Raw genomic sequence first — 22,858 nt, 5'->3', positions numbered from 1 at the left:
CGCTCCCGACTTCCTCTTCCGGTCGCCGGGCTCCTGAAACCGAAAGTGCTGGGCTTTGGGCGCCGCGCGGAGATTGGTTCACTTTCACCTGCGCGAGCCCGGGCCGACCCAGGTGGGAAGCCAGAAGAGCGGTGAGACATGAACGGGAGCGTGGATTATTCGGTCACTGAGGAGGAAATCAGTCTTACCAGAGGACCCTCGGGTACGTGTGGCACAGGTCGTCTCCGGGCGCAGGGTGCTCGAGGTGATGGCAGAGCAGAAAACTCTCCTGCTGAGCCCGATTCCTTCGGCCTTGGAGCCGGCGGGCCCCAGCCTAGAGGTTCCCCCACAACGCTCGGAGCACGTAGAAGACTATGCGGGCATCCATCGTGAGCCCGACCCGGGTCTGAGGAGCCCACCTCATTTGTCCGTCAGCTTATCACCTGTATTCTAGTCAGGAAGGTTTTCTTTCGCGTGCTGAGAGTGCTAGAAAGTTCTGCCCCAGAGCCTGCTTTTTAAACACCACACCCCTCTTTCCCGTTGCCTGCCTGATCCCTGATCCTGTGAGACAGTTCCGTAAACGGTGTTGACTGTAAATGCAGAGCCGTTTTCTTGGTGCTGGAATCATCCCTCCCGCCTTCTTTCCGTTTTGGGGATCACCTGGAATGCTAAAACGGAAAGAAACCTTAGAGATTGGCTACAGCACTTTTCAGACCTGGTTGTGCCTCAAAATGACCCAGGGTTTCTCGGTTTTTCTTAAAAAAAAAAAAATGTTAATTCCAAATAAAATCTTTTTTTTTTTAAGATCATTCCTAGGTCCCATCTCTAGGAATTTGGATTCAGTGCAAATTTTTGTTTTTGTTTTTGTTTGTTTTTAAACAAGCACATCCTGTGATTCCGACACCGCTAAATCCTCACTTAACCTTCAGTCATCTTTCCCCTTAGAACCCCTCCGCCCCCCACCCCCCCGTTTCCGCCAGCGCTTTCTCTCGAGTGGGCTCTTAACGCTGTTCAAGGTCAGCCTGCCTTGGTTTTTGTTGCTTCCCCTTTACAGCTGTCTGGTGTATGGATTAAGAGCTTTAGCGTTGGGATTACGTAGATCCATCTGGTATCTAACCTCTTACTAGAACTTTGACACTGATTGTCTGACTACTTTATTGATAGAAACTAAGCCTTAGTTTCTCATCTGTAAACTGTGCATGATAGACTGTACTTCAAAACGTTCAGAACATTGCCTGACACCTGGAAAGCATTGTGTGTTTGCTACTATTGTTGTTATTCTTGGTAGAGGAATAGATTGATGAGCACAGTAAATCCTACTAAATAACTGTTTTTCCAAGAGTCTTCAGTAAGTCATCAAGAACTCAGAGCTCTAGTTCTGAAATGTTTCTGTAAATCTCCCGCTCCTTTCCTCGACCCCACTGGGATCTCCACTACCTAAGACAGCCCATCATCTTTTCTCATGTGGAATTTTGCAATATCTTGACCACCACTTACAGACTATTCTTCATAAAATACAGCTTTCAGAGTCATCTGTACTTTGTGTTTGTTTTTTTTTTTTCTAGTTATATCAGACTGGAAGTCAGTTTTACTTATAGAAAAGTAACTCATTCTAACCTGCATGATTTAGTGTCATACTTCATAGGAGCTCCTAAACGTTTTTTGAATGCTCATTCAGTATGCCCAGTTCTTTTAGATTCATTTTTCCTACTTTATGTAAATCTCTCCTTCTCTCACTCTTAGTATTTATTGACTTTTGAGGCCAGTATGAAAAAGTATTGTTAACCCCAAAATCTGCTTTTCTGTACTTCTCATCCATTGGTACTTGTTCCTAGGGTCAGTTAAAACAATGCTAGCTCCTTTTCTGATTGTCCTGCAAGTATTTAAAGTTGTCCTGCTCCCATTTTGTCTCTTTCGTCTATAGCATAGGCATCCCTCATTATTATATTAGCTGCCTTGATGTGATTTGGAATTTTGATTCTTGCCTGTTAAGAATTTAACATAGTTTGACGTGGTTCTTTCACTGTGGCATCTGCAGTATTTCCAGGATCTCCTGGCTATAGCAGAGGAGAACTCTGATACTATTTTGTGTGTTTAAGTCACTGAATGTTTTTTTTAAAGTTCAATGTAATATCACATTTTTTGGTGTTTGTATAGCAGGGTTGACAAATGTTCAGCTCACCATTTGCTCAAATTTTCTGATCCTGTTGATCTTGCAGACTGAAAGTTCCTGGTGTTGACATTTTTCTGAATCATTGGAGTTAGGACAAACTTCAAGGTACTAATTAAGAAGAATAATTATATCTAGCTAATATATTTTCCCCAAAAGTACTTTAGTTTCTATAGTATATATGCATTTATTCACAATGAATATTTATTCATCAGGTGACTCCATTAATTTTCCGAAGTATGTTCATGTCTTAACGCATATAAATTGATAAACTTAAGAGTTTAGGAAAGTAGAGCCCCAAATTTAAGATTGAACTGGGATAAAAACAGTCATTTGACGTTTGGTTGTTTCAGTTAACAAGAGAATGTTTCAAGTTTCTGTTTTTCGCCTCTCAGAGCTAGTTACCTGGTATGTTGTCCATCTAAGAAGTCTCACATTCTGATTCAGCTTTTCTTCGCTGTGTCATTATGAAGACACACAGGGAAGAAGTCATTTATCCCAGTAACTTTGATAGGCTCATAGAGATTTTTTGCTCTGCAGAAGAAATATGAAAAGCCTCTAGTTCTAAATATGCATTTCTGTTTGTAGGCAACATTGTCACTCTTTTTGTACAACTTCTTGTGCAAAGACCTGAAAGTTTAATCAGCTAACAGCAAAAATTGTATATTCTCTTGCACTTTTGTGCCAGTGTTCTGTCAAGGGCAAGAGTGTTGGGATATTTTCAGTGTTTGGGCCCATTTTGCAAGGTAAGTGAACTTACTCTGTCTGATCATGCTTATTGCAAGGGAACAAATGAAATCTTGGGGAAGTTATGATGAAGTGAGTATCTGAGGAGGCAGAAAGAAGCTCGGCATGTAGCTTGGCATCTCACCTGTTCCTTCTTTTTTCAGGGATTTTTTTTTTTTTTTTAAGATTTTATTTATTCATTCGACATAGAGAGATCACAAGCAGGCAGAGAGGCAGACAGAGAGAGAGGAGCAAGCAGGCTTCCCGCTGTGCAGAGAGCCCAGTGCGGGGCTGGATCCAGGACCCTGAGATCATGAACTGAGCCGAAGACAGAGGCTTAACCCACTGAGCCACCCAGGCGCCCCTCACCTGTTCCTTCTTCCTCAACTGTATTAAGGTGACACTTAGGCTGGATGACTTTGGCGGTGTCTTCCACTTACTTCCAAGAGTTGATGATTTTGCAGGAGGGGGGACATTCCACATGTTACCTTATGATTCCTGCCATTTTGGACTGACAGTGAGTGATCTGAAGGGTTGTCAGAGGCAGTGGTCAGAATTTTAAATGGCTTCAAACACTTGAGGAGTTCACCTTTTATTCTTTATGGAATACTGTTGATTTTTTTTTTTTTTCCTGTGGGAGCTCAGCTTGCTTATAGTCTCTAAGCCTCCCACATTGTCCTTTATTATAATAAGAGTTCTTAATTTTGAAAAGACCCAGTTACTCTAAGAAGTATCACAAGAATCTAATCTAGCTCACCCCCTCTACCCCCTACCCCCAGCCCCACTGTAACAGATAGAGATTGGCCATAAAGACAGCCTTGTGACCCACTGGGTGTTAACATTAGGATTGCTTGTTCAGGGCTGAGGCCTCAGTGGGTTTCAGCAGGTTTCTCCTGATATATTATCTTTAAAGAAGGAAGAGAATCTCTATTTTTACTTTTTTTTGCAGAGGATACTGCCTTTGTATGGTGTTTTAATAATGAATAATTAGTGGGGTATTATATTTCTGATACTATGCTAGTTATTTTATATATTAACTCATTTAATCTTCACAGCAACCATGAGTGCTAACTGATTCATCCACTTTATTATTTGAGGAAATATCTCTCAGAGAGGTTAGGGATTTGTCCAAGTTCTAAAGCCAGTGAGTTCAACCTAGATCTGTTGATTCTACTATTCCATATGTTGCCTTCCAATATAGTAGCCATGTCTAAGGAGTTGATTCCCAGCCTTTCTCCTAGCCTTTATTTGATTATATCATGCCTTAAGGATTTGAGGCATCTTAGACAACTTGCACAGTCCACAGTGGAAAGTTTTTATAGTTTGTTGTTGGTAGAGCTGAGGGCATTTCAAGGGAGAACCTAAAAACAGGAAATCTCATTAAGTCCAAGTATTTAAGTCTACAGATTGGTCATGCACTTTGCATTTGACCTTGAGACTGTTGTTAAGTTTTCTGAACTGTTCATTCATGTACCCAATAGATCTGAGACTAAGGTGCTATGTCTTTGCCCTATTTTCTCTTGCTGGCATGAAGTCTTACCCTTAGGAATTTACATTCCAATGGAGACATTACATTTACACCTCAAAAGTGAAAGCTCAGTGAAAAGGATTAAGGACTATGATGAGCCTGTATGTTGTCATAGGGCAAGGGAAATGTGGTGGGGAGTGTGTTAATTTCACCTTGTACAGGACAAGTTCAAAGAATAGAGCCATTGATAAGGGCCAAACCCATCAATTTCAAGAAGGTAGAATTTATGTTGGACTTACAGACAGTCTATAGGTGAGTGCCAGGCACAGGGAAGGGTATGGCCTGTGTAGTAATAGAAAAGAGAAAATTAGTAAAGCATATTCTGAGGTCAGTGAGTACACCAGCCTGGGTAGAAGGGAGGGTTCATTTAGAAGAGTTAAGGGAGATGAGGTTGCTGAGGTTGTTAGACAAGTTCTTAATGCTAGTGTGGAAACTTAACCTTTCTCTAAGGTTCCATTTTGATTCCTTTCCCTTCCTGTTCATTGATTAAGACTGAATTCAAAAACCTTCTCCAGGAAGCCTTATATAGGCTAGCTACCTCCTTGTTACGAATACCATACACCATTTATTGAATGCTTGTCATGTATTGCTAAACTAAGCACTTTGTCTCTTGTACTCCCGACAAGGAACAGTTGAAATGGTTATTAGACCATTGTACAAGTGAGAAAATTATGTCACACATTTTTTTAAGAGGTAGTGTTAAGAATCAGATTCAAGTCCGTGTGACTTAAAAACCCAGGCTGTGAACCATCATAGAAAGTTTTTGTTCTCTTTAGGCTCCAACTGGACCCTGTACATATCTCTGTCTTAGTGTTTATTTCTGTATTTGCTTCCTTATTTGTGTCTCCTCCCTCTATGAGCTCTTCTGATTCAAAAGATATATATCCTTCGTCTTTTGTTTTCCTAATGTCTTGCTGGGTATGACACAAAGTGGTGGGTAAGTGTTCATGAAATGATTAGGAAGACATAGATGTTGGGAAAAATAGAATAGAAATATTGATAAAAGAACCAGTAACGTGGTCTAATTTAACTTTCAGAAAGTCGAACAGGGTTCTCAACTAACTTAAAGAAAGAATGAATTTAAACATAATGTGTTATGCATAAGAAAGAATGAATTTGAACATAATGTGTTATAATGCATAAAAAACTAAGATTCAAGAAACAAGGAGCTAGAGTAGCTAGAAAATCCCATAGAGTAAAAAGAGTGTATTATACAAGTCTTTAAGATTGTTTCAAGGATCATTTTTGTTAATATATTTTCAAGACAATCAAAAATAACTGTGAAGTAAAACATCTAGGAATTACTCTGAAGAAGTAGAAAGGCAAGCTGATAGATGCTGAGCTATAGCAACATTTTTTAAAGCCATATGACTAGGCAGAAAAATCATCAATGACTATTTGAATAAGTACAGAGTTATTGAGGAAAAAGATCTAAGATGATCTTTTCTTATTTAGGAACAAACTGTTGGTTTCAGGAGAGTCAGAAATAAAGGGAAGCTGTTCTTAAAAACATTCATTTGATGTTTACTATGTGCCTACACTATGATTAGGAATCATAGATACTGGAATAAAGAATAAAAGATCCTTATTTTTAAGAATTTTGAAGTTCAGTAGGAGAATAATTATTAATTATGATAGGCATATGGCAGGTACCTCAAGAGGTAGAATAGCCATAATAACTATGGACCTTTGTAAGGTTGGTTTGGTTCCTTGTAGGTCAGACAAGAGACTCAAGACCATATTAAATGTCTTTAGGAAATGTTTAGGATATTATAGATGTTTAGGATATGTTTAGGATATTATAGATAATATCCTCCCCTTGTATAAAACTATGGTGTATCCATGCCTACTACAATGTGCAGATTACCATATTTTGGGTAAGAAGCAGTAGAGTAAGAGAAAGTTGAAAAGATGGCTGTGGGGGAGGGTTCAGATTATAATATGAGGTGAAAATGAAGAGATCGAAACTTTTGAAAGAAAGGCAACAAATGGAGACATGATCCAGTAGAGACCTGGCATGTATGTTCAGTGTTTGAACAAAGACTTATCCTGAAATGAGAGATTAAAGATACCTACATAGATATTTCAGAAGAAGTTGAGGAGCTGTCAGTCAAGAAGAGGAGGCTGTAAAGCAGTCAGAATGTTTTCAGGGTTTCACTGGGAGACAGGGTTAACTGAAATTGAAAGTGTGCCGTGAATTGTGAGCCGGGAGAACAGCTTATAAAGGTAAGTGCCACAAGGTCACATAACTTGTTTTGAAAGAATTATAATGGTGCTGGCAGAGTTTAAGCTGATTATCTGATGCAGGATTGGCTATTTAATTAACAGGTGTTACATTAGCTCTCTTCTGTCCAGAGTAGAAGGATGTGCCCAGTTGGCAAAAGTCAAAAAAAGTAATGATGTTCTGAGAATTGAAATAGGAGAGGTACATAAGGCCTACTTCCTCAAAGTCCTTTGCACTCTATTTTGAGTGACTCTTAGTTAGCAATCCTTCCTTCATTTTGAAACTTCTTTTACAGAGCAATAAATAGAGGCCCAGGTATACCTCCTCAGTATTGCCTGAACCATCTTTGGGAGGCCATATTCTTTGTTGCCCCTGTTGATGGAGCACTGTGATAGGAAGGGACTGGCCATGGGGCTAACACATTTTTGGATTGTGGCACCATCTTTGTGTTCCTGCAGTGTTAAAGATTTTCCCTCTTTCTCTGTTTGTCAATGCATATTTACTTGTTAATGTCTTTTCGAAGACGTAGCAAAAAACAAGTGATGTATTATATCTTTGCACCAGAGGATTTCTGCAGAGCACAGTTTTGTTTTGTTTTTTTAATTGTGTTACATTAGTCACCATAAAATACATCATTAGATTTTGATGCCAGTGTTCCAAGATTCATTGTTTACAGCACCCAGTGCTCCATGCAATACATGCTTTTCTTAGTACTCACCACCAGGCTGGTTTTGAATGACAAGATGCCTAGTCATTTCATCTCTTTAGTCACTTGTTTGAATCATTCATTCATCCTTTCGATTCACATATATATATATATTTTTTTTTTTTGCTAGATACTATGGCTACAGAAGAGAATTAAATTTTAACATAATTGCAGTGAGCAGCAGAGCATAGTGGTGAAGAGCCAAAATGCTAAGTTCCTAGCCGTGAGACCTTGGGCGAGTTCCCACACTTCTAAATGCCTCATCTTCCTTAGATGATTCCTTAGAGTATTAATCAAACTTACTCATAGACTTGTGAGACTTAAATGAATTTGTTTGTTTTACAAATATTTTTATATTGTAGACTCTGTGCCAGGCACTGTTCTAAGCATTTTACCAAAAGATAATTCCATTCACTCCCAAGTACTAAAGTGGTGCCTGCCATTACCGCTGCTGTGTGGCGTATAGACTCCAGCGGGAGAAGAGGTAGTCATCCCGGAAAGGCAGGGTCCCCTGTGTCATAGGAATTTTAAGGTCATTGGCCTTTCCCTTCAATATTTTTCTTTTTCTTTTTCTTTTGTGCTGCCTTTTTTTGGGTTATGAAAAAGCTTGCTAGAGTCTCACAGAGAATTTTTTAAACCTTGCTAGATTTCCTTAGAGCCGGAAATGTTAGTTGTTTCTGACCTGAGTGTTCTTTCCAACGGCATTAACGGTCACTTCACACCAACTGAGGTCTGTATATTGACAAGGTACTGTGTGGGCACAGGAGATAGAAAAATGCACAAAAGCTGGTTACCTGTGCACGGGTGTTTATAGCAGCTTATTTGTAATTGAAACTAATTTCTGCAATAGGGTAAAGAGATAATTAAACAAGTAATTACTGTAAAGTATGTTTCTAGGCAAAGGGAAGAGGACAAAGTCATGGAGATAAGGAACAGATGTTGTGTGTAGAAGGCTGATAAACAGAGTAGTAGTAGTTATTAAAAATTTTTTTTTTAAAATTTAATTCTAGTACAGTTAAAATACAGTGTAATATTAGTTTCAGGTGTACAGTATAGCGATTCAGCAATTCCATACAGCACCCAGTGCTCATCAGGGCAAATGTACTCCTTAATCCCCATCACATATTTCACACCTCCCTACCTCCCCTCTGGTAACCATCAGTTTGTTCTCTAAAGAGTATGTTTCTTGGTTTGCCTCTCTCTTTTTTTCCTCATTGGTTATTTGTTTTGCTTCTTAAATTGCACATCTGAGTGAAATCATTTGGTATTTGTCTTTGACTTATTTCACATCATATGATACTCTCTAGTTATATCCATGTTGTTGCAGAGGTCAAGATGTTACCTTTTCTTGTGGCTGAGTAGTATTCCATTGTATGTATATGCCACTTCTTTATCCATTCATCAGCCTGTAGATACTTAGGCTGTTTCTTTAGTTTGGCTATTGTAAATAATGCTGCTCTAAACTAGGGAAGCAGATATCTCTTCGAATTAGTGTTTTTGTGTTTTGGGGTAAATATCCAGGAGTGTGCTTACTGAATTATAGGGTAGTTCTATTTTTAACTTTTTTTTTTTTTTTTAAAGTAGTCTCCACACCTAGTGTGATACCCATCTCAGGGCTTCAACTCATGATCCTGAGATAAAGACCTGAGCCAAACTGAGATAGAGTCAGATGTTCAACTAACTGAGCCACTCAGGCGCCCCTATTTTTAACTTTTTGAGGAAACTACGTACTGTTTTCCACAGTGGCTGCACCACTTTGTATTCCCACCAACAGGCAAATATTAATTTTTAAAATCAAGACTTTATTTCTTTAGAGCACTTGGTTTCACAGCAAAATTGAGGAAGGTATAGAGATTACCTATATGCCCCCATTCCCACATATACATATCCATCAATAGTGACAGTTTTATTTCTTCCTAATCTTTATCTTTTATTTCTTACCATACTGACTAGGACCTCCAGTACAATGGTAAAATACTAGTGGAAAGAGTGGACATCCTTTCCTTGCACCGAGTTTTAGGGATGTTAGTTTGTAGCTGTTTTTATTTATTTATTTATTTATTTATTTATTTATTTATTATTTACTTGAGAGAGAGAGTGAGAAGGTGAGAGAGGAGAAGGTCAGAGAGAGAAGCAGACTCTCCATGGAGCTTGGAGTCCGATGCGGGACTCGATCCGGGACTCCAGGATCATGACCTGAGCCGAAGGCAGTCGTCCAACCAACTGAGCCACCCAGGCATCCCGTCGCTGTTTTTAATCAGATTTAACATTTCCTTATATTTTTAGTTTGCTGAGAATACTTATCATGAAGAAGTGTTGACTTTTGCCACCTGCTGTTTCTGCATTTACTGAGATAATCATATGATTTTTCCTTTACTAACTGCTGACTTTGTTCATTTGATTGACCAGTGTTAAAACCACCTTACATTCCTTAGATAAACCCTATATTCATCCTTTTTATATGTTGCTGGGTTCAGTTGGTTAATATTTTCTTGGGGATTTTTGAGTCTATGTACAGGAGGAATGTTTTTCTGTAGTTTTGTTCCAATGTATATTTCATGTTTTGGTACCAAGATGATCTTTTTCATAATAAATGGGTTAAGAAACATTTTGTGAAATTATGAACATACTGTGGATTTTTTTTTGCATACGGAAATTATTTCTTCCTTAAATGTTTGCTACAATACATCAGGGTAATAGTCTAGGCCTGAAGTTGTGGGAAAATTTTTTTTTATTATGAATTCAGTATCTTTAATACACTTGGAGATTTCTTTTTAAAGATTTTATTTATTTGAGAGAGAGAGAGAGATCATAAGTAGGCAGAGAGGCAGGCAGAGGGAGAGGGAGAAGCAGGCTCCCTGCTGAGCCAAGAGTGGGATACAGGGCTTGATCCCAGAACCCTGAGACCATGACCTGAGCCAAGTCAGAGGCTTAACCCCCTAAGCCACCCAGGCACCCCTACACTTGGAAATATTTTGAATAGATATGGGGATATTCAGACATTCTCTTTCTTCTTGAGTCAGTTTTTATAAGTTGTGGGGGTTTTTTTTTTTTGAAAGAAATTTCCTGTTTTACTGACAGCCACCATAATTATTCATAATATTCCCTTATCCTTTTAATATCTTTAGGATATATAGTGATAATCCATTTGTATCCCTGAAATTGATAATCTATAAAGTACATTTTCTGGATTAGCCTTGTTAGCAGTTCATCAACCTTATTAATTCTTTCAAAGAGCCATCTTTTTGGCTTTGTTAAATTTTTTTCACTTTTCTTCTTTTATTTCCTTTAGGTTTAATTTAGTCTTCTTTTTCTAGTTTTTTAGAATAGAAATTGAAATCATTGATTTTATACCTATTTATTTCTTCTGTGAACATGTAAAACTATAAATTTCCCTCTAAATGTTGCTTTGGCTGCATCCCACAATTTGTAATATATTGTGATTTCATTATCATTCAACTATAGTGTTTTCTGGTTTCCTTTACAGTTTCATCTTTTACTCATTGGTTATTTGTTTTCCAAACATTGAGGAAATTTTTTTCAGTATCTTTTTTTACAGACTGGAACTGAATGTTTGTGGTACCCCCCCCCCTCAATATGTTGAAGCCTTAACCCTCAGTGTGAACAGTATTTGGAGATTTGGAGATAAGATCTTTATAGAAGTAATTAAAGTTAAATGAACTAAAGGGTGGGGCTCTGATCCTATAGAATTAGTGTCCTTGTCAAGACCCAGAGAACTCTTTGTCTCTCTCTATGTCTCTCTCTCTCTGCACATGCATACAGTTAAGGGCACCTGAATGGCTCGGTGGGTTGGGCCTCTGCTTTTGGCTTAGGTCATGGGGTGCTGGGATAGAGCCCCACATTGGGCTCTGCTTAGAGGGGAGCCTGCTTCCCCCCCACTCCCACCTGCCTACTTGTGATCTCTCTCTCTCTGTTAAATATATAAATAAAATCTTTTAAAAAAAGAAGAAGAAGAAGAAGCTGCAGCAGTAGCAGCAGCAGCAGCAGCACATAGTGAGATGGTAGCTACCTATAAGTCAAGAGGAGGCCTCAGTATGAAATCTTCCTTGCTGGTACTTTTATTTTGGACTTCCCAGGCCTCCAAAACAGAAATTTTAGAACTTTGTAGTCTGTGGTATTTTGTTATGGCAGCCCAAGAAAACTAAAACAGTTATTTTTGCTGATTTCTAATTTTAATGTCTTTTGAAATTTAGCAACACAGACTTATGAAGTAGCCTGTGGTCAATCTTTGTGAACATTACCTGTGCATTAGAAAGGAATGTTATTCCATAGTTGTTGAGTGTGTTGTTCTGTAAAGATAAATTAGGTCAAGTTGGTTCTTAGTGTTGCTCAAGTATTCTGTATTTTTACTGATTTTTCTGTTTACTTGTTCTATCAGATACTGCAAGGAAAGTGTTAAAATCTACAGCTGTCATATTTTATTTGCCTTTTTTCATTTCAGTTTTTGCTGCATATATATTTAAGTTCTGCTCTTGGGTATGTTCATATTTGGTAATTTAATGTCATCTTGGTGAATTGACTCCTTTTTCATTAGGAAGTGTGCTTTTTTATCCTCTGTAATATTCCTTGTTCTGAAGTCTACTTTTTTATGATATTAAAAGGGCCAATCCAGTTGTTCAGTGTATCTTTGTCCATCTTTTTCATTTTAACTTGTGTTTTCCCATGTATTTATGATATTTGGTGCTTTTATTCCTTTATATAGATCCAGTTTCTGTTCAATGTTATTTTTCTTTTGCCTGAAGGATTTCCTTTAACATTGATCATAGTTTAGATCTGCATGTGACAACTTCTCACAACTTTTGTTTTTCTGAAAAGATAGTTATTTTCCCATTCTTTTTGAATGCTATATTCACTGTATATAAAATTCTAAGTTGACTTTTATTTTTCTTTTAGTATGTTAAAGATGATGTTTCATTGACTTAAGGCATGTATAGTTTCTGAGGAAAAGACTATTGTCATTCTCATCTTTGCGTCTTAGTACTTAAGTGTCCTTTTTCCTGTGACTGCTTATAAGATACTCTTTTTATCTGTCTTTGAGGAATGTGGTTATGATGTACTTTGCTGTTTTTTTTTCTTTTGTGTTTATTCTGATTGGAGTTTGTTGAGCTTAGATCTGTTTATGTAGATTTTTCACAAATTTGAGCCAATTGTTTCTTTTTCTTTTTTAATTTTTAAAAATTTATTAGAGCAGAGCAGAGCTAGCAAGAGAGAACACAAGTTGTGGGAGAGGCAGAGGGAGAGGGAGAAGCAGGCTCCCCGCTGAGCAGGGTGCATGATGTAGGGCTCAATCCCAGGACCTAGAATCATAACCTGAGCTGAAGGCAGACACTTAACCAACTGAGGCACCTAAGTACCCCAAGCCAGTTGTTTCTTTGAATATTTTTTGTTTCCCTTTTTCCTCTTCTTCTGGAACTCCAGTTACATATTGCTGTTATCCTCCATGTTATTGTGGTTTCTCTTCTGAGTCTTCATGTTCATTTATCTTTTCTCCTGTGGTATCAGATCTGATATTAATCACACCTGGTATATTTTTACTTTCAAACATTGTAATTTTCAAACCTGTAAGTCTCATTTTTTAAAAAAAATATTCCATATTCATATGTACATCAATGGAACAAAATAGAGAGTCCAGAAATAAACCCATGCATGTATAGTCAATTAATTAATGATGAGGGGGCTAAGAATATACAACAGGGAGAGGTTAGTCTCTTTAAAAATGGTATTAGGAGAACTGGATAGAATGCAAAAGACCAGCAAACGTGAAGAAGAATGAAACTGAACCACTATCTTACACCATATACAAAAATCAACTCAAAATGGATTAAAGGCTTGAAAAAAAATGTTCTGTTTTGTCATTAGATTTGACTTTATGTCCACATAGTTATAATAGTCTTTTAAGCATCTTGTCTGCCCATTTCATCATTTATTATTTCTGGCTGTTTCTAATGACTGATTTTTCTCTTGATTATTGGTCATTTTTCTTGTTTTTTATAACATGTTAATTTTTAATTGGATTCTGGATGTTGCAAATATTACATTGTTGCATGTCTGCATTTTGTTTTATTACATTGACATTGTTAATATTACAATGTTTACCTTTGTTTTAGCAGGCAGTTAAGTAACTAAGTAACTTATAGATGGGTTTGACCTCCGGAAGGCCTGTTTGTAACCTTTTCTAGGTTCTAAAGTAGCATTTACTTCACATATAGTTCAGCTCTACAAATGAGAGATGCTCTAAGTGAGTGTTCACAGAATTTTCAAATGAATCACTGAGGATTTCCATTCTGGCTGGTCAGAACTTGAAAGTCTCCTTGCATTTTGTGAAATCTGATAACAATTCAGCGTACAACTTCCTAGTGTTTGTTTTTCCGACTTTGTGGAATTTGACTCAACATATGCATGGGCCAGTGCTTGGTAAAGACTCATGCAGATGCCTGAATCTCTCTCTCTCTCTCTCTTTTTTTTTCCTGCCTGAGTTCCTCCTTTCTAGAATGTTGCCCTGCAACTTCCAGCAACCTCACCCTCTCCAAACTCTAATCCCCATTTCATCAAGCTGGTAGTTTCTGCTTGGGTCCAGCTCCATGTGGTTTTGATCAGAAATTGCCTCCAGATGGAATATTAGGGTGATCATTGAGCTACACCGTTTTAATTCAGTATAACATATATTAAGAGGAATATATGCCACGACAAAATGAGGTATGTTTTATGAATACAAAGAAGATTCAGTGAAAGAAAATTGTTCAAAGTAATACGACTTGATAATAGAATGAAGGAAAAAACCAAAGTGAGGGGCGCCTGGGTGGCTCAGTGGGTTAAGCCGCTGCCTTTGGCTCAGGTCATGATCTCAGGGTCCTGGGATCGAGTCCCACATCGGACTCTCTGCTCAGCGGGGTCCTGCTCCCCTTCCTCTCTCTTTGCCTGCCTCTCTGCCTACTTATGATCTCTCTCTGTCAAATAAATAAATAAAATCTTTAAAAACAACAACAACAATGTGATCATCTCAGCAGATACAGAAAAAGCATTTAGGAATATTCAACACCTTTCCATGTTAAAAACAAAGGAATAAGAGGAAATTTCCTCAACATGATAAAGGCCATATACAAAGAATCCACAGCTAACATTCACACTTGTATTCAACATGGTATTAAAAGTTCTAACCAGGGCACCTGGGTGGCTCAGTTGGTTAAACATCTGATCTCAGTTCAGGTCATGATCCCAGGGTCCTGGGAATGAGTCCCACATTGGGCTCCCTGCTCTGTGGGGAGTCTTCTTCTCCCTTTGCCTCTGCCCCTCCCCCCATGTGCTGTCTCTCCCTCTCTCTCAAATAAAATCTTTAAAAAAATAAATAAAATAAAGTTCTAGCCAGAAACACTGATTAGGCAAGGAATAGAAAGAAAAGGTATACAAATTGAAGAGGAAGAAGTAAAATTGTCTCTATTCACAGATGCATGATTTTACTTGTAGTAAACTCTAAAGGTTCTACAAAAAAACCCAACAAAACCTGTTAGAATTTATAACAAAGTCAGTGAAGTTACAGGATACAAACTCAACACACAAGATGAGTTTAGTTTCTCCCCGTTAACAATGAACAATCTGCAAAGGAAAGTAAATAATTAATTCCATTTATGGTAGCTTCAAAAGCAATAAAATACTTGTCAGTAAGTTTAAGGAGGCAATAACTTGTATATTGAAAACTACAAAATTTGACAAATTAAATACATGAGTAAGTGGAAATATATTCCACATTCATGGATTGAAAGATTTAGTATTGTTAAGATGACAGACAGTACTGTCCAGAGCATTCTGCAGACTCAGTGCAATATTTGTCAAAATCTAATTGGCCTTTTTGCAGAAAGAAAACCACATTCTGCAATTCATATGAAATCTCAGTGGACCTCCCAAATAGCCAGTGCAATCTTGAAAAGAAAGAACAAAGTTGGGGGACTCACAGCTTCCTGATTTCAAAGCTTGCTACAAAGCTACAGTGTTCCAAATAGTGTGGTAGGATAGATGTATAGAGGACAGAAGTATAAGGACAGATGTATGGAGCAATGGAATAGAAAAAGGGGCCCAAAAATAAGGCCTCTCCTTTATGGTCAAGTGATTTTTGAAAGGGTTCCAAGACCATTTGTTTCATGGAAAGACAGTTTCAACAAATGATGTTGGGAAAACTGAATCTCCAAATGCAAAACACAGAAGTTGGATTCTTGCCCGATAAATCACATATAAAAGTTAACTAAAAATGCATCAAACACCTTAATGTAAGAGCTAACACTATATGTCCATTGATTGATGAATGGATAAAGAAAATACAGTATAAATATATACAATGGAATATTATTCAGCTGTAAAAAAGAGTGAAATCTTGCCATTTGCAAGGACATGAATGGAGCTAGAGAGTATTATGCTAAGTGAAATAAGAATGGTACATTATGATTTCACTCGTATGTGGAATTTAAGAAATAAAACAAATGAACCAAGGGGAAAAAAAAAAGAGTGAGGCCCAAACCAAGAAACAGGCTCTTAACCTCAGAGACAAACTGATAGTTACCAGAGGGGAGAGGGTAAGGGGATGGATTAAATTGGTGGGGATTAAGAAGTGCACTTGTTATGAGCATTGGGTGTTGTATAGAAGTGTTGAATAATTAAGTTCCACTCCTGAAACTAATATTACACTGTATGTTAACTAATTTAATTAAAAACTTAAAATTAATAAACAAGATATCTGCTCCCCCCCAAAGATCTAACACTATAAAACTCTTAGAAGTAAAGATAGGGGAAATATTTACATTTTGGGGCTTGATGATTTTTTGGATATGACATCAAATGCACAGGCAACAAAAGAAACAAATTGGTTTTTACCAAATTTAAATTAAAAATTAATTTTAAAATTAATTTTAATTAAAAATCAAAAATTTTGTGCATCAAAAGACACTAAAGAGAATTAAAGATAACACAGAATAAGAGAAGATATTCACAAGTCATGTATCTGATAATGGATTAATATCCAGAATGTATGAAGAACCCTTACAACTCAGCAACAAAAACAACAACAAAAACCATTTCAGAATATGCAAAGGACTTGAGGGACATTTCTCCAGAGAAGATATGCAAATGGCCTATGAACTCAAGAAAAGATACTCAATATCTCCAGTCTTAGGAAAGTACAAATGAAAACCACAGTCACATATTACATCCCCTTCCACTTCATATCCACTAGAATGACTATTCTCCAAAAAACAAGTGAAAATAAGTAGTATTGGCAAGGATAAGGAGAAATTGGAACCTTGGGCGTTGCTTGTTGGAATGTAAAATGATGCAGCTATTGTGGGAAACAGTTGAGAAGTTCCTCAAGTTGTCAGAAAAATTGCCATGTGATCCAGCAGTTCAGTTCCCAGATAATTGCCCAAAAGAATGGAAAGCAGGAACAGGCACTTGTATACCAGTGTTCTTAGCACTATTCACAATAGCCAAAATGTGGAAACAACCAAATGTCCACTGACAGGTGACTGGATACACAGTATGTGGTGTGGACGAACGATGGAATATTTTTCAGTTTGTAAAAGGAGTGAAATTCTGATACATGTTACAACATGGGTGAACCTGGAAGATACTGTGCTACGTGAAAAAAAGCGCGTCACAAAAGAATGAATATTGTATGATTCCACTTAGATAAGGTGTATAGAATAGGCAGACTCCTAGAGATATAAAGTATGATAGAGGTTACTGGGGTGAAGTAGAGGGAGGAGTTACTGTTTAATGGGTACAGATATGTTTGGGATGATGAGAAAGGTGAAGATGTGTATAGTGGTGATGGTTGTACAACATGGTGCGTGTGCTTAATGTCATTGAATTATACATTTAAAAATGGCTAAAAAGATAGGGGCACCTGGGTGGCTCAGTAGGTTAAAGCCTCTGCCTTTGGCTCAGGTCACGGTCGCAGGGTCCTGGGATCAAGCCCCGCATCGGACTCTCTGCTCAGCAGGGAGCCTGCTTCCTCCTCTCTCTCTGCCTGCCTCTCTGCCTACTTGTGATCTCTGTCTGTCAAATAAATAAATAAATAAATAAAATTTTAAAAACGATTTTATTTATTTGTTAGAGAGAGAGAGAGAGAGGGAGAACACAAGCAGGCAGAAGCAGAGAGAGAAGCAGGCTCCCTCCTGAGCAAGGAGCCAGATGTGAGACTTGATCCCAGGACCCTGGGATCATGACCTGAGCCGAAGGCAGCAGCTTAACCAACTGAGCCACCCAGGCATCCCAATAAATAAAATCTTTAAAAAAATGGATAAAAAGATAAATTTTATGTTACATATATTTTACCGCTAAACAAACAAACAGTGAGTTTGCTTGACATCTAGGGAAAATTTGTGAGATTATCTTGGGCTGGAAAAAACCTGCAGGTTGATGGGGGCAAATAGGGTGTTTGTCAGTCTGGTTTTCATAATTCAGCAAGTGGCTACCATCGTTGGTGTTAATGGATTATTTCATTTTAATTATGTCCAGAATTATTAGTTCTAGAATAATATGTAATATGGTTAAATATTGTTTTTTACTTTTACTTTATAACTTCTAGATTCTATAGATAAGAATCTAAAATAAACGAAGGGTTTTTCCTTCTCTTGCGGAAAGTAAACAATAGGGACCCTGACTAAGGTGACGACAGAACCCCAGAAGGACCAGTTCCTCCTCTGTAATATATTACTTTCGTTAACTGTTCTACAAACATTATTCCAACACTGGCAGGTTGACTCCCAAGATAGGCAGCCTTACTTTTTTAAATTTTTAACTTTTTGGCAGCCTTACTTATTAGCAGACTTTTTTCCCTAAAGTGGTTTTTTCTGTTTATTACAAAGATACGGTATGGCAAAATGGTTTAAAACTCACACTGTGTAATCTGTCTTTGCTTTGTGAAGAGCTGTGTGACCTTTTGTAAAATTACTTAATCTTTAAATTCATCTTCTTGAAATTCATCTCTAAAATGTAAGTAATAATCACTCTCTGTTGAGATTAAATGAGATGATGTATGAAAAGTGGGTAGCATAGTACCTGGTACGTATTAAATGCTCAATAAACATTAACCATTGCTTCTGCTATTACTGCTCTTACGCATAAACAAGCTCAGGGTCCAGACCTGGAGATGGGAAGGGGCTGTCCACAAGAAGGCATTGTTTAACTGTACAAAACTCTTATACAAAAACGTACTTCCTTTCTCTCCCACGCCTATGGTGGCATCATTCTTCAGCTGTCTTTTTACTTTTTTGCATTTAGACTTCTCTTCCAAATTGCAGACCAAGCACCCATTTTAATCTTACCACATTTAAAAAATTTATTGGCACATTATAACCAGAGTTCACTATGCAATACTTCTTTATTCCCTCACTTTTTGAAAAGTCTTTTGAGTGCCAGTCTATTTATTTTTCCCTCTGCACTCAACCCCTTCTGGGTTGTAGATGCTGAGAGCTGAATTAATTATATCCTGTAGTTCTGTCACACATTGTCATCATCAGTACATGCAAGGTCCCTCTCTGTATTTTGTTTGTTTTTGCTTTTTGATTTTTGCCCTTCATCCCTAAACTTCATCCTGTATCCTTCCCCCAGAGGCACCCATTCTAATGTGTTTCTACATGTCTTTCAATATACATGTACTTTTGTAAGTAAGTAATACTGTTTTGTGTGCTGGGTTTCTAATTTATAAGAAGGTATTGTGCTATTAGTGTCAACATTACATTTTAAAACTCTTACCTTACATATGATTATTCAGAACTTCTCTCTTTTTTAAAGATTTTATTATTGGGCGCCTGGGTGGCTCAGTGGGTTAAGCCGCTGCCTTTGGCTTAGGTCATGATCTCAGGGTCCTGGGATCGAGTCCCGCATTGGGCTCTCTGCTCAGCAGGGAGCCTGCTTCCTCCTCTCTCTCTCTCTCTGCCTGCCTCTGTGCCTACTTGTGATCTCTCTCTCTCTCTCTCTCTGTCAAATAAATAAATAAATAAAATCTTAAAAAAATAAAATAAAAAAAAAGATTTTATTTATTTACTTGACAGAAACACAGTGAGAGAGGGAACACAAGCAGATGGAGTATGAGAGGGAGAAGCAGGCTTCCCACTGAGCAGGGAGCCTGATGGTGGGGCTCAATTCCAGGACTCTGGGATCATGACCTGAGCTGAAGATAGACACCCAGTGACTGAGCCACCCAGGTGCCCCAGATCTTCTGACTCTTAACCAAATTCTAGTTATCTGTTCCCCAAAGGATAGATAAGCTGAATTACCATCAGTTCTATCCTACCACAAAGCATGCTGCAATTCACATTTTCACATCACCTTTTTTTTCTTACATTACCCTTTATAGTTAGGATCGTCATATTAGTCCACAATGAGATGCTTTTTAAATTGAAGGGAACTATTTTAATAATACTGGGACAACAGGTATATATCAAGACTCCCAGACAAACCAGAATATATGATCTACTCTATGGAAGATTTTCCTAGGACACAGTTGAAAATCAGCATATATATACTGGGATAGCCCTTCTCCTGCTTATTTCCAGCTGACATCTGTTGCAGTTGGATGGTGCGTGTGCTGGACTGACTGTTGCATATTTTAAATACCACCCTTGCTAGAAACTTCATGATGGGGCTCTCTGGGTCATGAGTTACAGACATACTTAATTTCAGTTAGGTTTGGGTTCCAAACCAATCTTGTCCTATTAATGGACTTTTTATCTGCCTTATATTTCGGGCTTTCCACATTGGTACTGTGTATTTGTTAATCTTTTCTCCGTCAGACTACCCAATTTGGGGCAGTAGCAGGTACCCGTTTGTTGACAGCTACTCTTGTGGTATCTACTTTGTAGATCATAAAGGACTTTTTTTCAGATTTTATGTTATTAGACCCTACCAATTAGCTTTTGAAGTAGGGAGGGCAGGATTTGTAATCCTTGTGTTACAGAAAGGAAAACAGAGTATCAGAGAGGTACACTGACTTATTTTAGTCCACATCTCGTAAATTATGGAGTTGAATTTGTGACCAGGTCTTCTGACTTTAATTTGTTTCTGCAAAATCTAAAAGGGACAGGGAAAAGAATAAATTTCTGTTTCTGGTTAAAGCAGCGACTGTCCCATTTAGCTTTATGTCTTCCTCAGAACATAACATAGTACCTGACACATAGTAAATGATCAGGTTTGAGTTGGTAGTACTGCTGCTCAGCACTTTGGTGACTCCTGTTTATTTCATCAATGCTTCATATTATAGGTAAGTTCTGTTTTAGAAATGTTCCTGCGGAACAGAGAGACTTCATGTGGGTCTCAGAGTTTTCCTGTGAAGTGGTGTGGTTCATTTACAACTAATGGAGCAGTTCCTTACTAACATGCTTATATAACGTGATTTTTGGGTGAGAGTAAGCACTTGCATGTTTATAGAAAATTTCAGTAAGATTTCTTCCACTCTCCTTCTTTAGGCACTGTTCTGTAGCTTTCAGTAACCAGTAGCAAAGTCCCCGCTCTTTCTAACTACTGGATTGTGTTTAGCTACTTAACACATCTTCCCTGTACCCCAAGTCCCCAGAGTCATTTGTAGTATTTGGTGAAGATGTTAGATTGGAAAGATTTTCTCTCAATTGTTTGTGCTAGTATTGTGAAAGGCTGGTTGTCCTCAGCCACCATGCTCAAAGCTGTCAGTTTGAAAATAATTTCAAAGCCTTCATTAATCAGGCTTCACCTACCTTTCTTTCTTATCACTACCCACCATCCCCTTCCAGTACCTCCTACCCACTATGATACAAATAAAGTGTTCTAAGAGAAACCATTTAGTAACTTAAATTTTCATAGCCTACTTTTCAAGGAAGTTGAAATAGGCATCTTTAGAAGGAGCTCTTGCTATCCTGTATCTTGAACCCTTTTCATTCTCTAGCTGAGATAGTTGGTCCATAAGGTATGCTGTCTAGATGAGATATTTCCTGCTGCTTCTCTCCCTTTGGCCATGTGTTTTCTTAAATCACAGATTGATTTGCTAGTACTTAAGTTAATACTGTGAGCTTCACACCAGTGGGGAGAATTTTTTAGAAAGCCCACATATGTCTCCTTTATTTGTTTTCTACTGAAACCAATAGTAAGCTTGTGATCATGGCTAGTCCTTCTAATTGTGCCACCAGATTTTTGTTTTTTAATTGCTTTCATACTATTTCCTTTCTCTTGGCACTATGACTATGAATTCTACAGTATCTGACAGAAAGAAAACCCAGGGAGTTCCCCCCCTTTTTAATGCATGGATTAAAAACTCTTTATAACAATTTCTTTTTGTATAGTGAAATTCTTTCCACAACTTAGTGGTTTATCCATGGAAATGACACTTTACTAGTCTTCTTTCTTTTTAAAATTTTATTTTATTTTATTATGGTAAGAACACTTAAATGAGACCTACTCTCTTAATACATTTTTAAGTGTACAGTAACACTTGTTATCTATAAGCACCAAGTTGTACATCATCTCTCAAGAACTTATCTTGCATCTTGCATAACTGAATTTTTTATACCCATTTAAATTAGTCATTTAGGGAAGCAAAGAATAGAAGGGTGTTTGCCAGGGATTAGGGCAAGGGGGAGAATGGACAGTTGTTAATCAGTGGGTAGTCCGTTTCCTACAGTGAATAAAATTTGGCAAACTACCCAAATTCATGGTTGTTTGCACTGGAGGTAGAAAAGGAAACAGTGAATTTGGTGACTTAGTCCTATTGAGAAGCTTCAGTTATCTTTTTGGTTCCCAGGATTCCTGCCAACACCTACACTAAAATAGAAAAATAAATGACACTCCTAAGACCATTTCTTCCAAAATACCTCCATACACAAACTGTCCTGAACACTGGGAGAAGGGAAGTATGAAGGGGAAGCTTTGGTTAAGAATCTCTCCTCCACTGAATTAAGGATAGTTCATTTGCTAAATAGTTAAAAGCATGACTTCTCATGAACACAGCTCACATTGTTACATTAATAGCAGGAAAGTAAAAAACTGGGTCCTCTAAATGTCGCCAGCAGAAGCAAAATCAAATGTCAACAGAAGTGCGTAAGAATCACCATTATTTCACTGAGTTTAGTATAGATCTTTTTATACTCAGCAAACTAGTATGACTAGTACAAACAAAATAACTACATTTATATTTTTAGTCTTGCCTGGTTTAAGTGGGCAACTCTGGGTACTCTTGACCTCTGTTGATGATACTCTTCACTGACCTTGCCCGTGTCAGTTGACCCATTATATCACAGTTGACTCATCAGTCTCCCCTCCCAACTAGAACTTTCCTCTTCCTCTCTTCTCCTTTATTCCCTTTCTTCTTCATCACTATCTCCTTTACAACTCCTCCATGATTTTCTCAGGGCTGGGCTTCAACATCGTCGGTGGCACAGATCAGCAGTATGTCTCCAACGACAGTGGCATCTACGTCAGCCGCATCAAAGAGAATGGGGCTGCGGCCCTGGATGGGCGGCTCCAGGAGGGTGATAAGATCCTCTCGGT

At 37.9% G+C, this 22,858-nt stretch overlaps 1 protein-coding gene across 1 annotated transcript in view; it reads left to right on the top strand.

The window, feature by feature from the left end:
* Nucleotides 1–22,858, top strand: part of SYNJ2BP (synaptojanin 2 binding protein) — a 40,394-nt gene continuing 17,536 nt past the window's right edge. Inside the window, exons 1-2 of the mRNA XM_059373493.1 lie at nt 1–202; nt 22,720–22,856. Of these exons, the coding sequence (XP_059229476.1) occupies nt 139–202; nt 22,720–22,856 (201 nt within the window). The 5' untranslated portion in view covers nt 1–138. The remainder of the gene's footprint in view (nt 203–22,719; nt 22,857–22,858) is intronic.

This window comes from Mustela nigripes, chromosome 13 (assembly GCF_022355385.1).
Source record: "Mustela nigripes isolate SB6536 chromosome 13, MUSNIG.SB6536, whole genome shotgun sequence".
Lineage (NCBI taxonomy): Eukaryota > Metazoa > Chordata > Mammalia > Carnivora > Mustelidae > Mustela > Mustela nigripes.
This window is presented reverse-complemented; position numbering and strand designations above follow the sequence as displayed.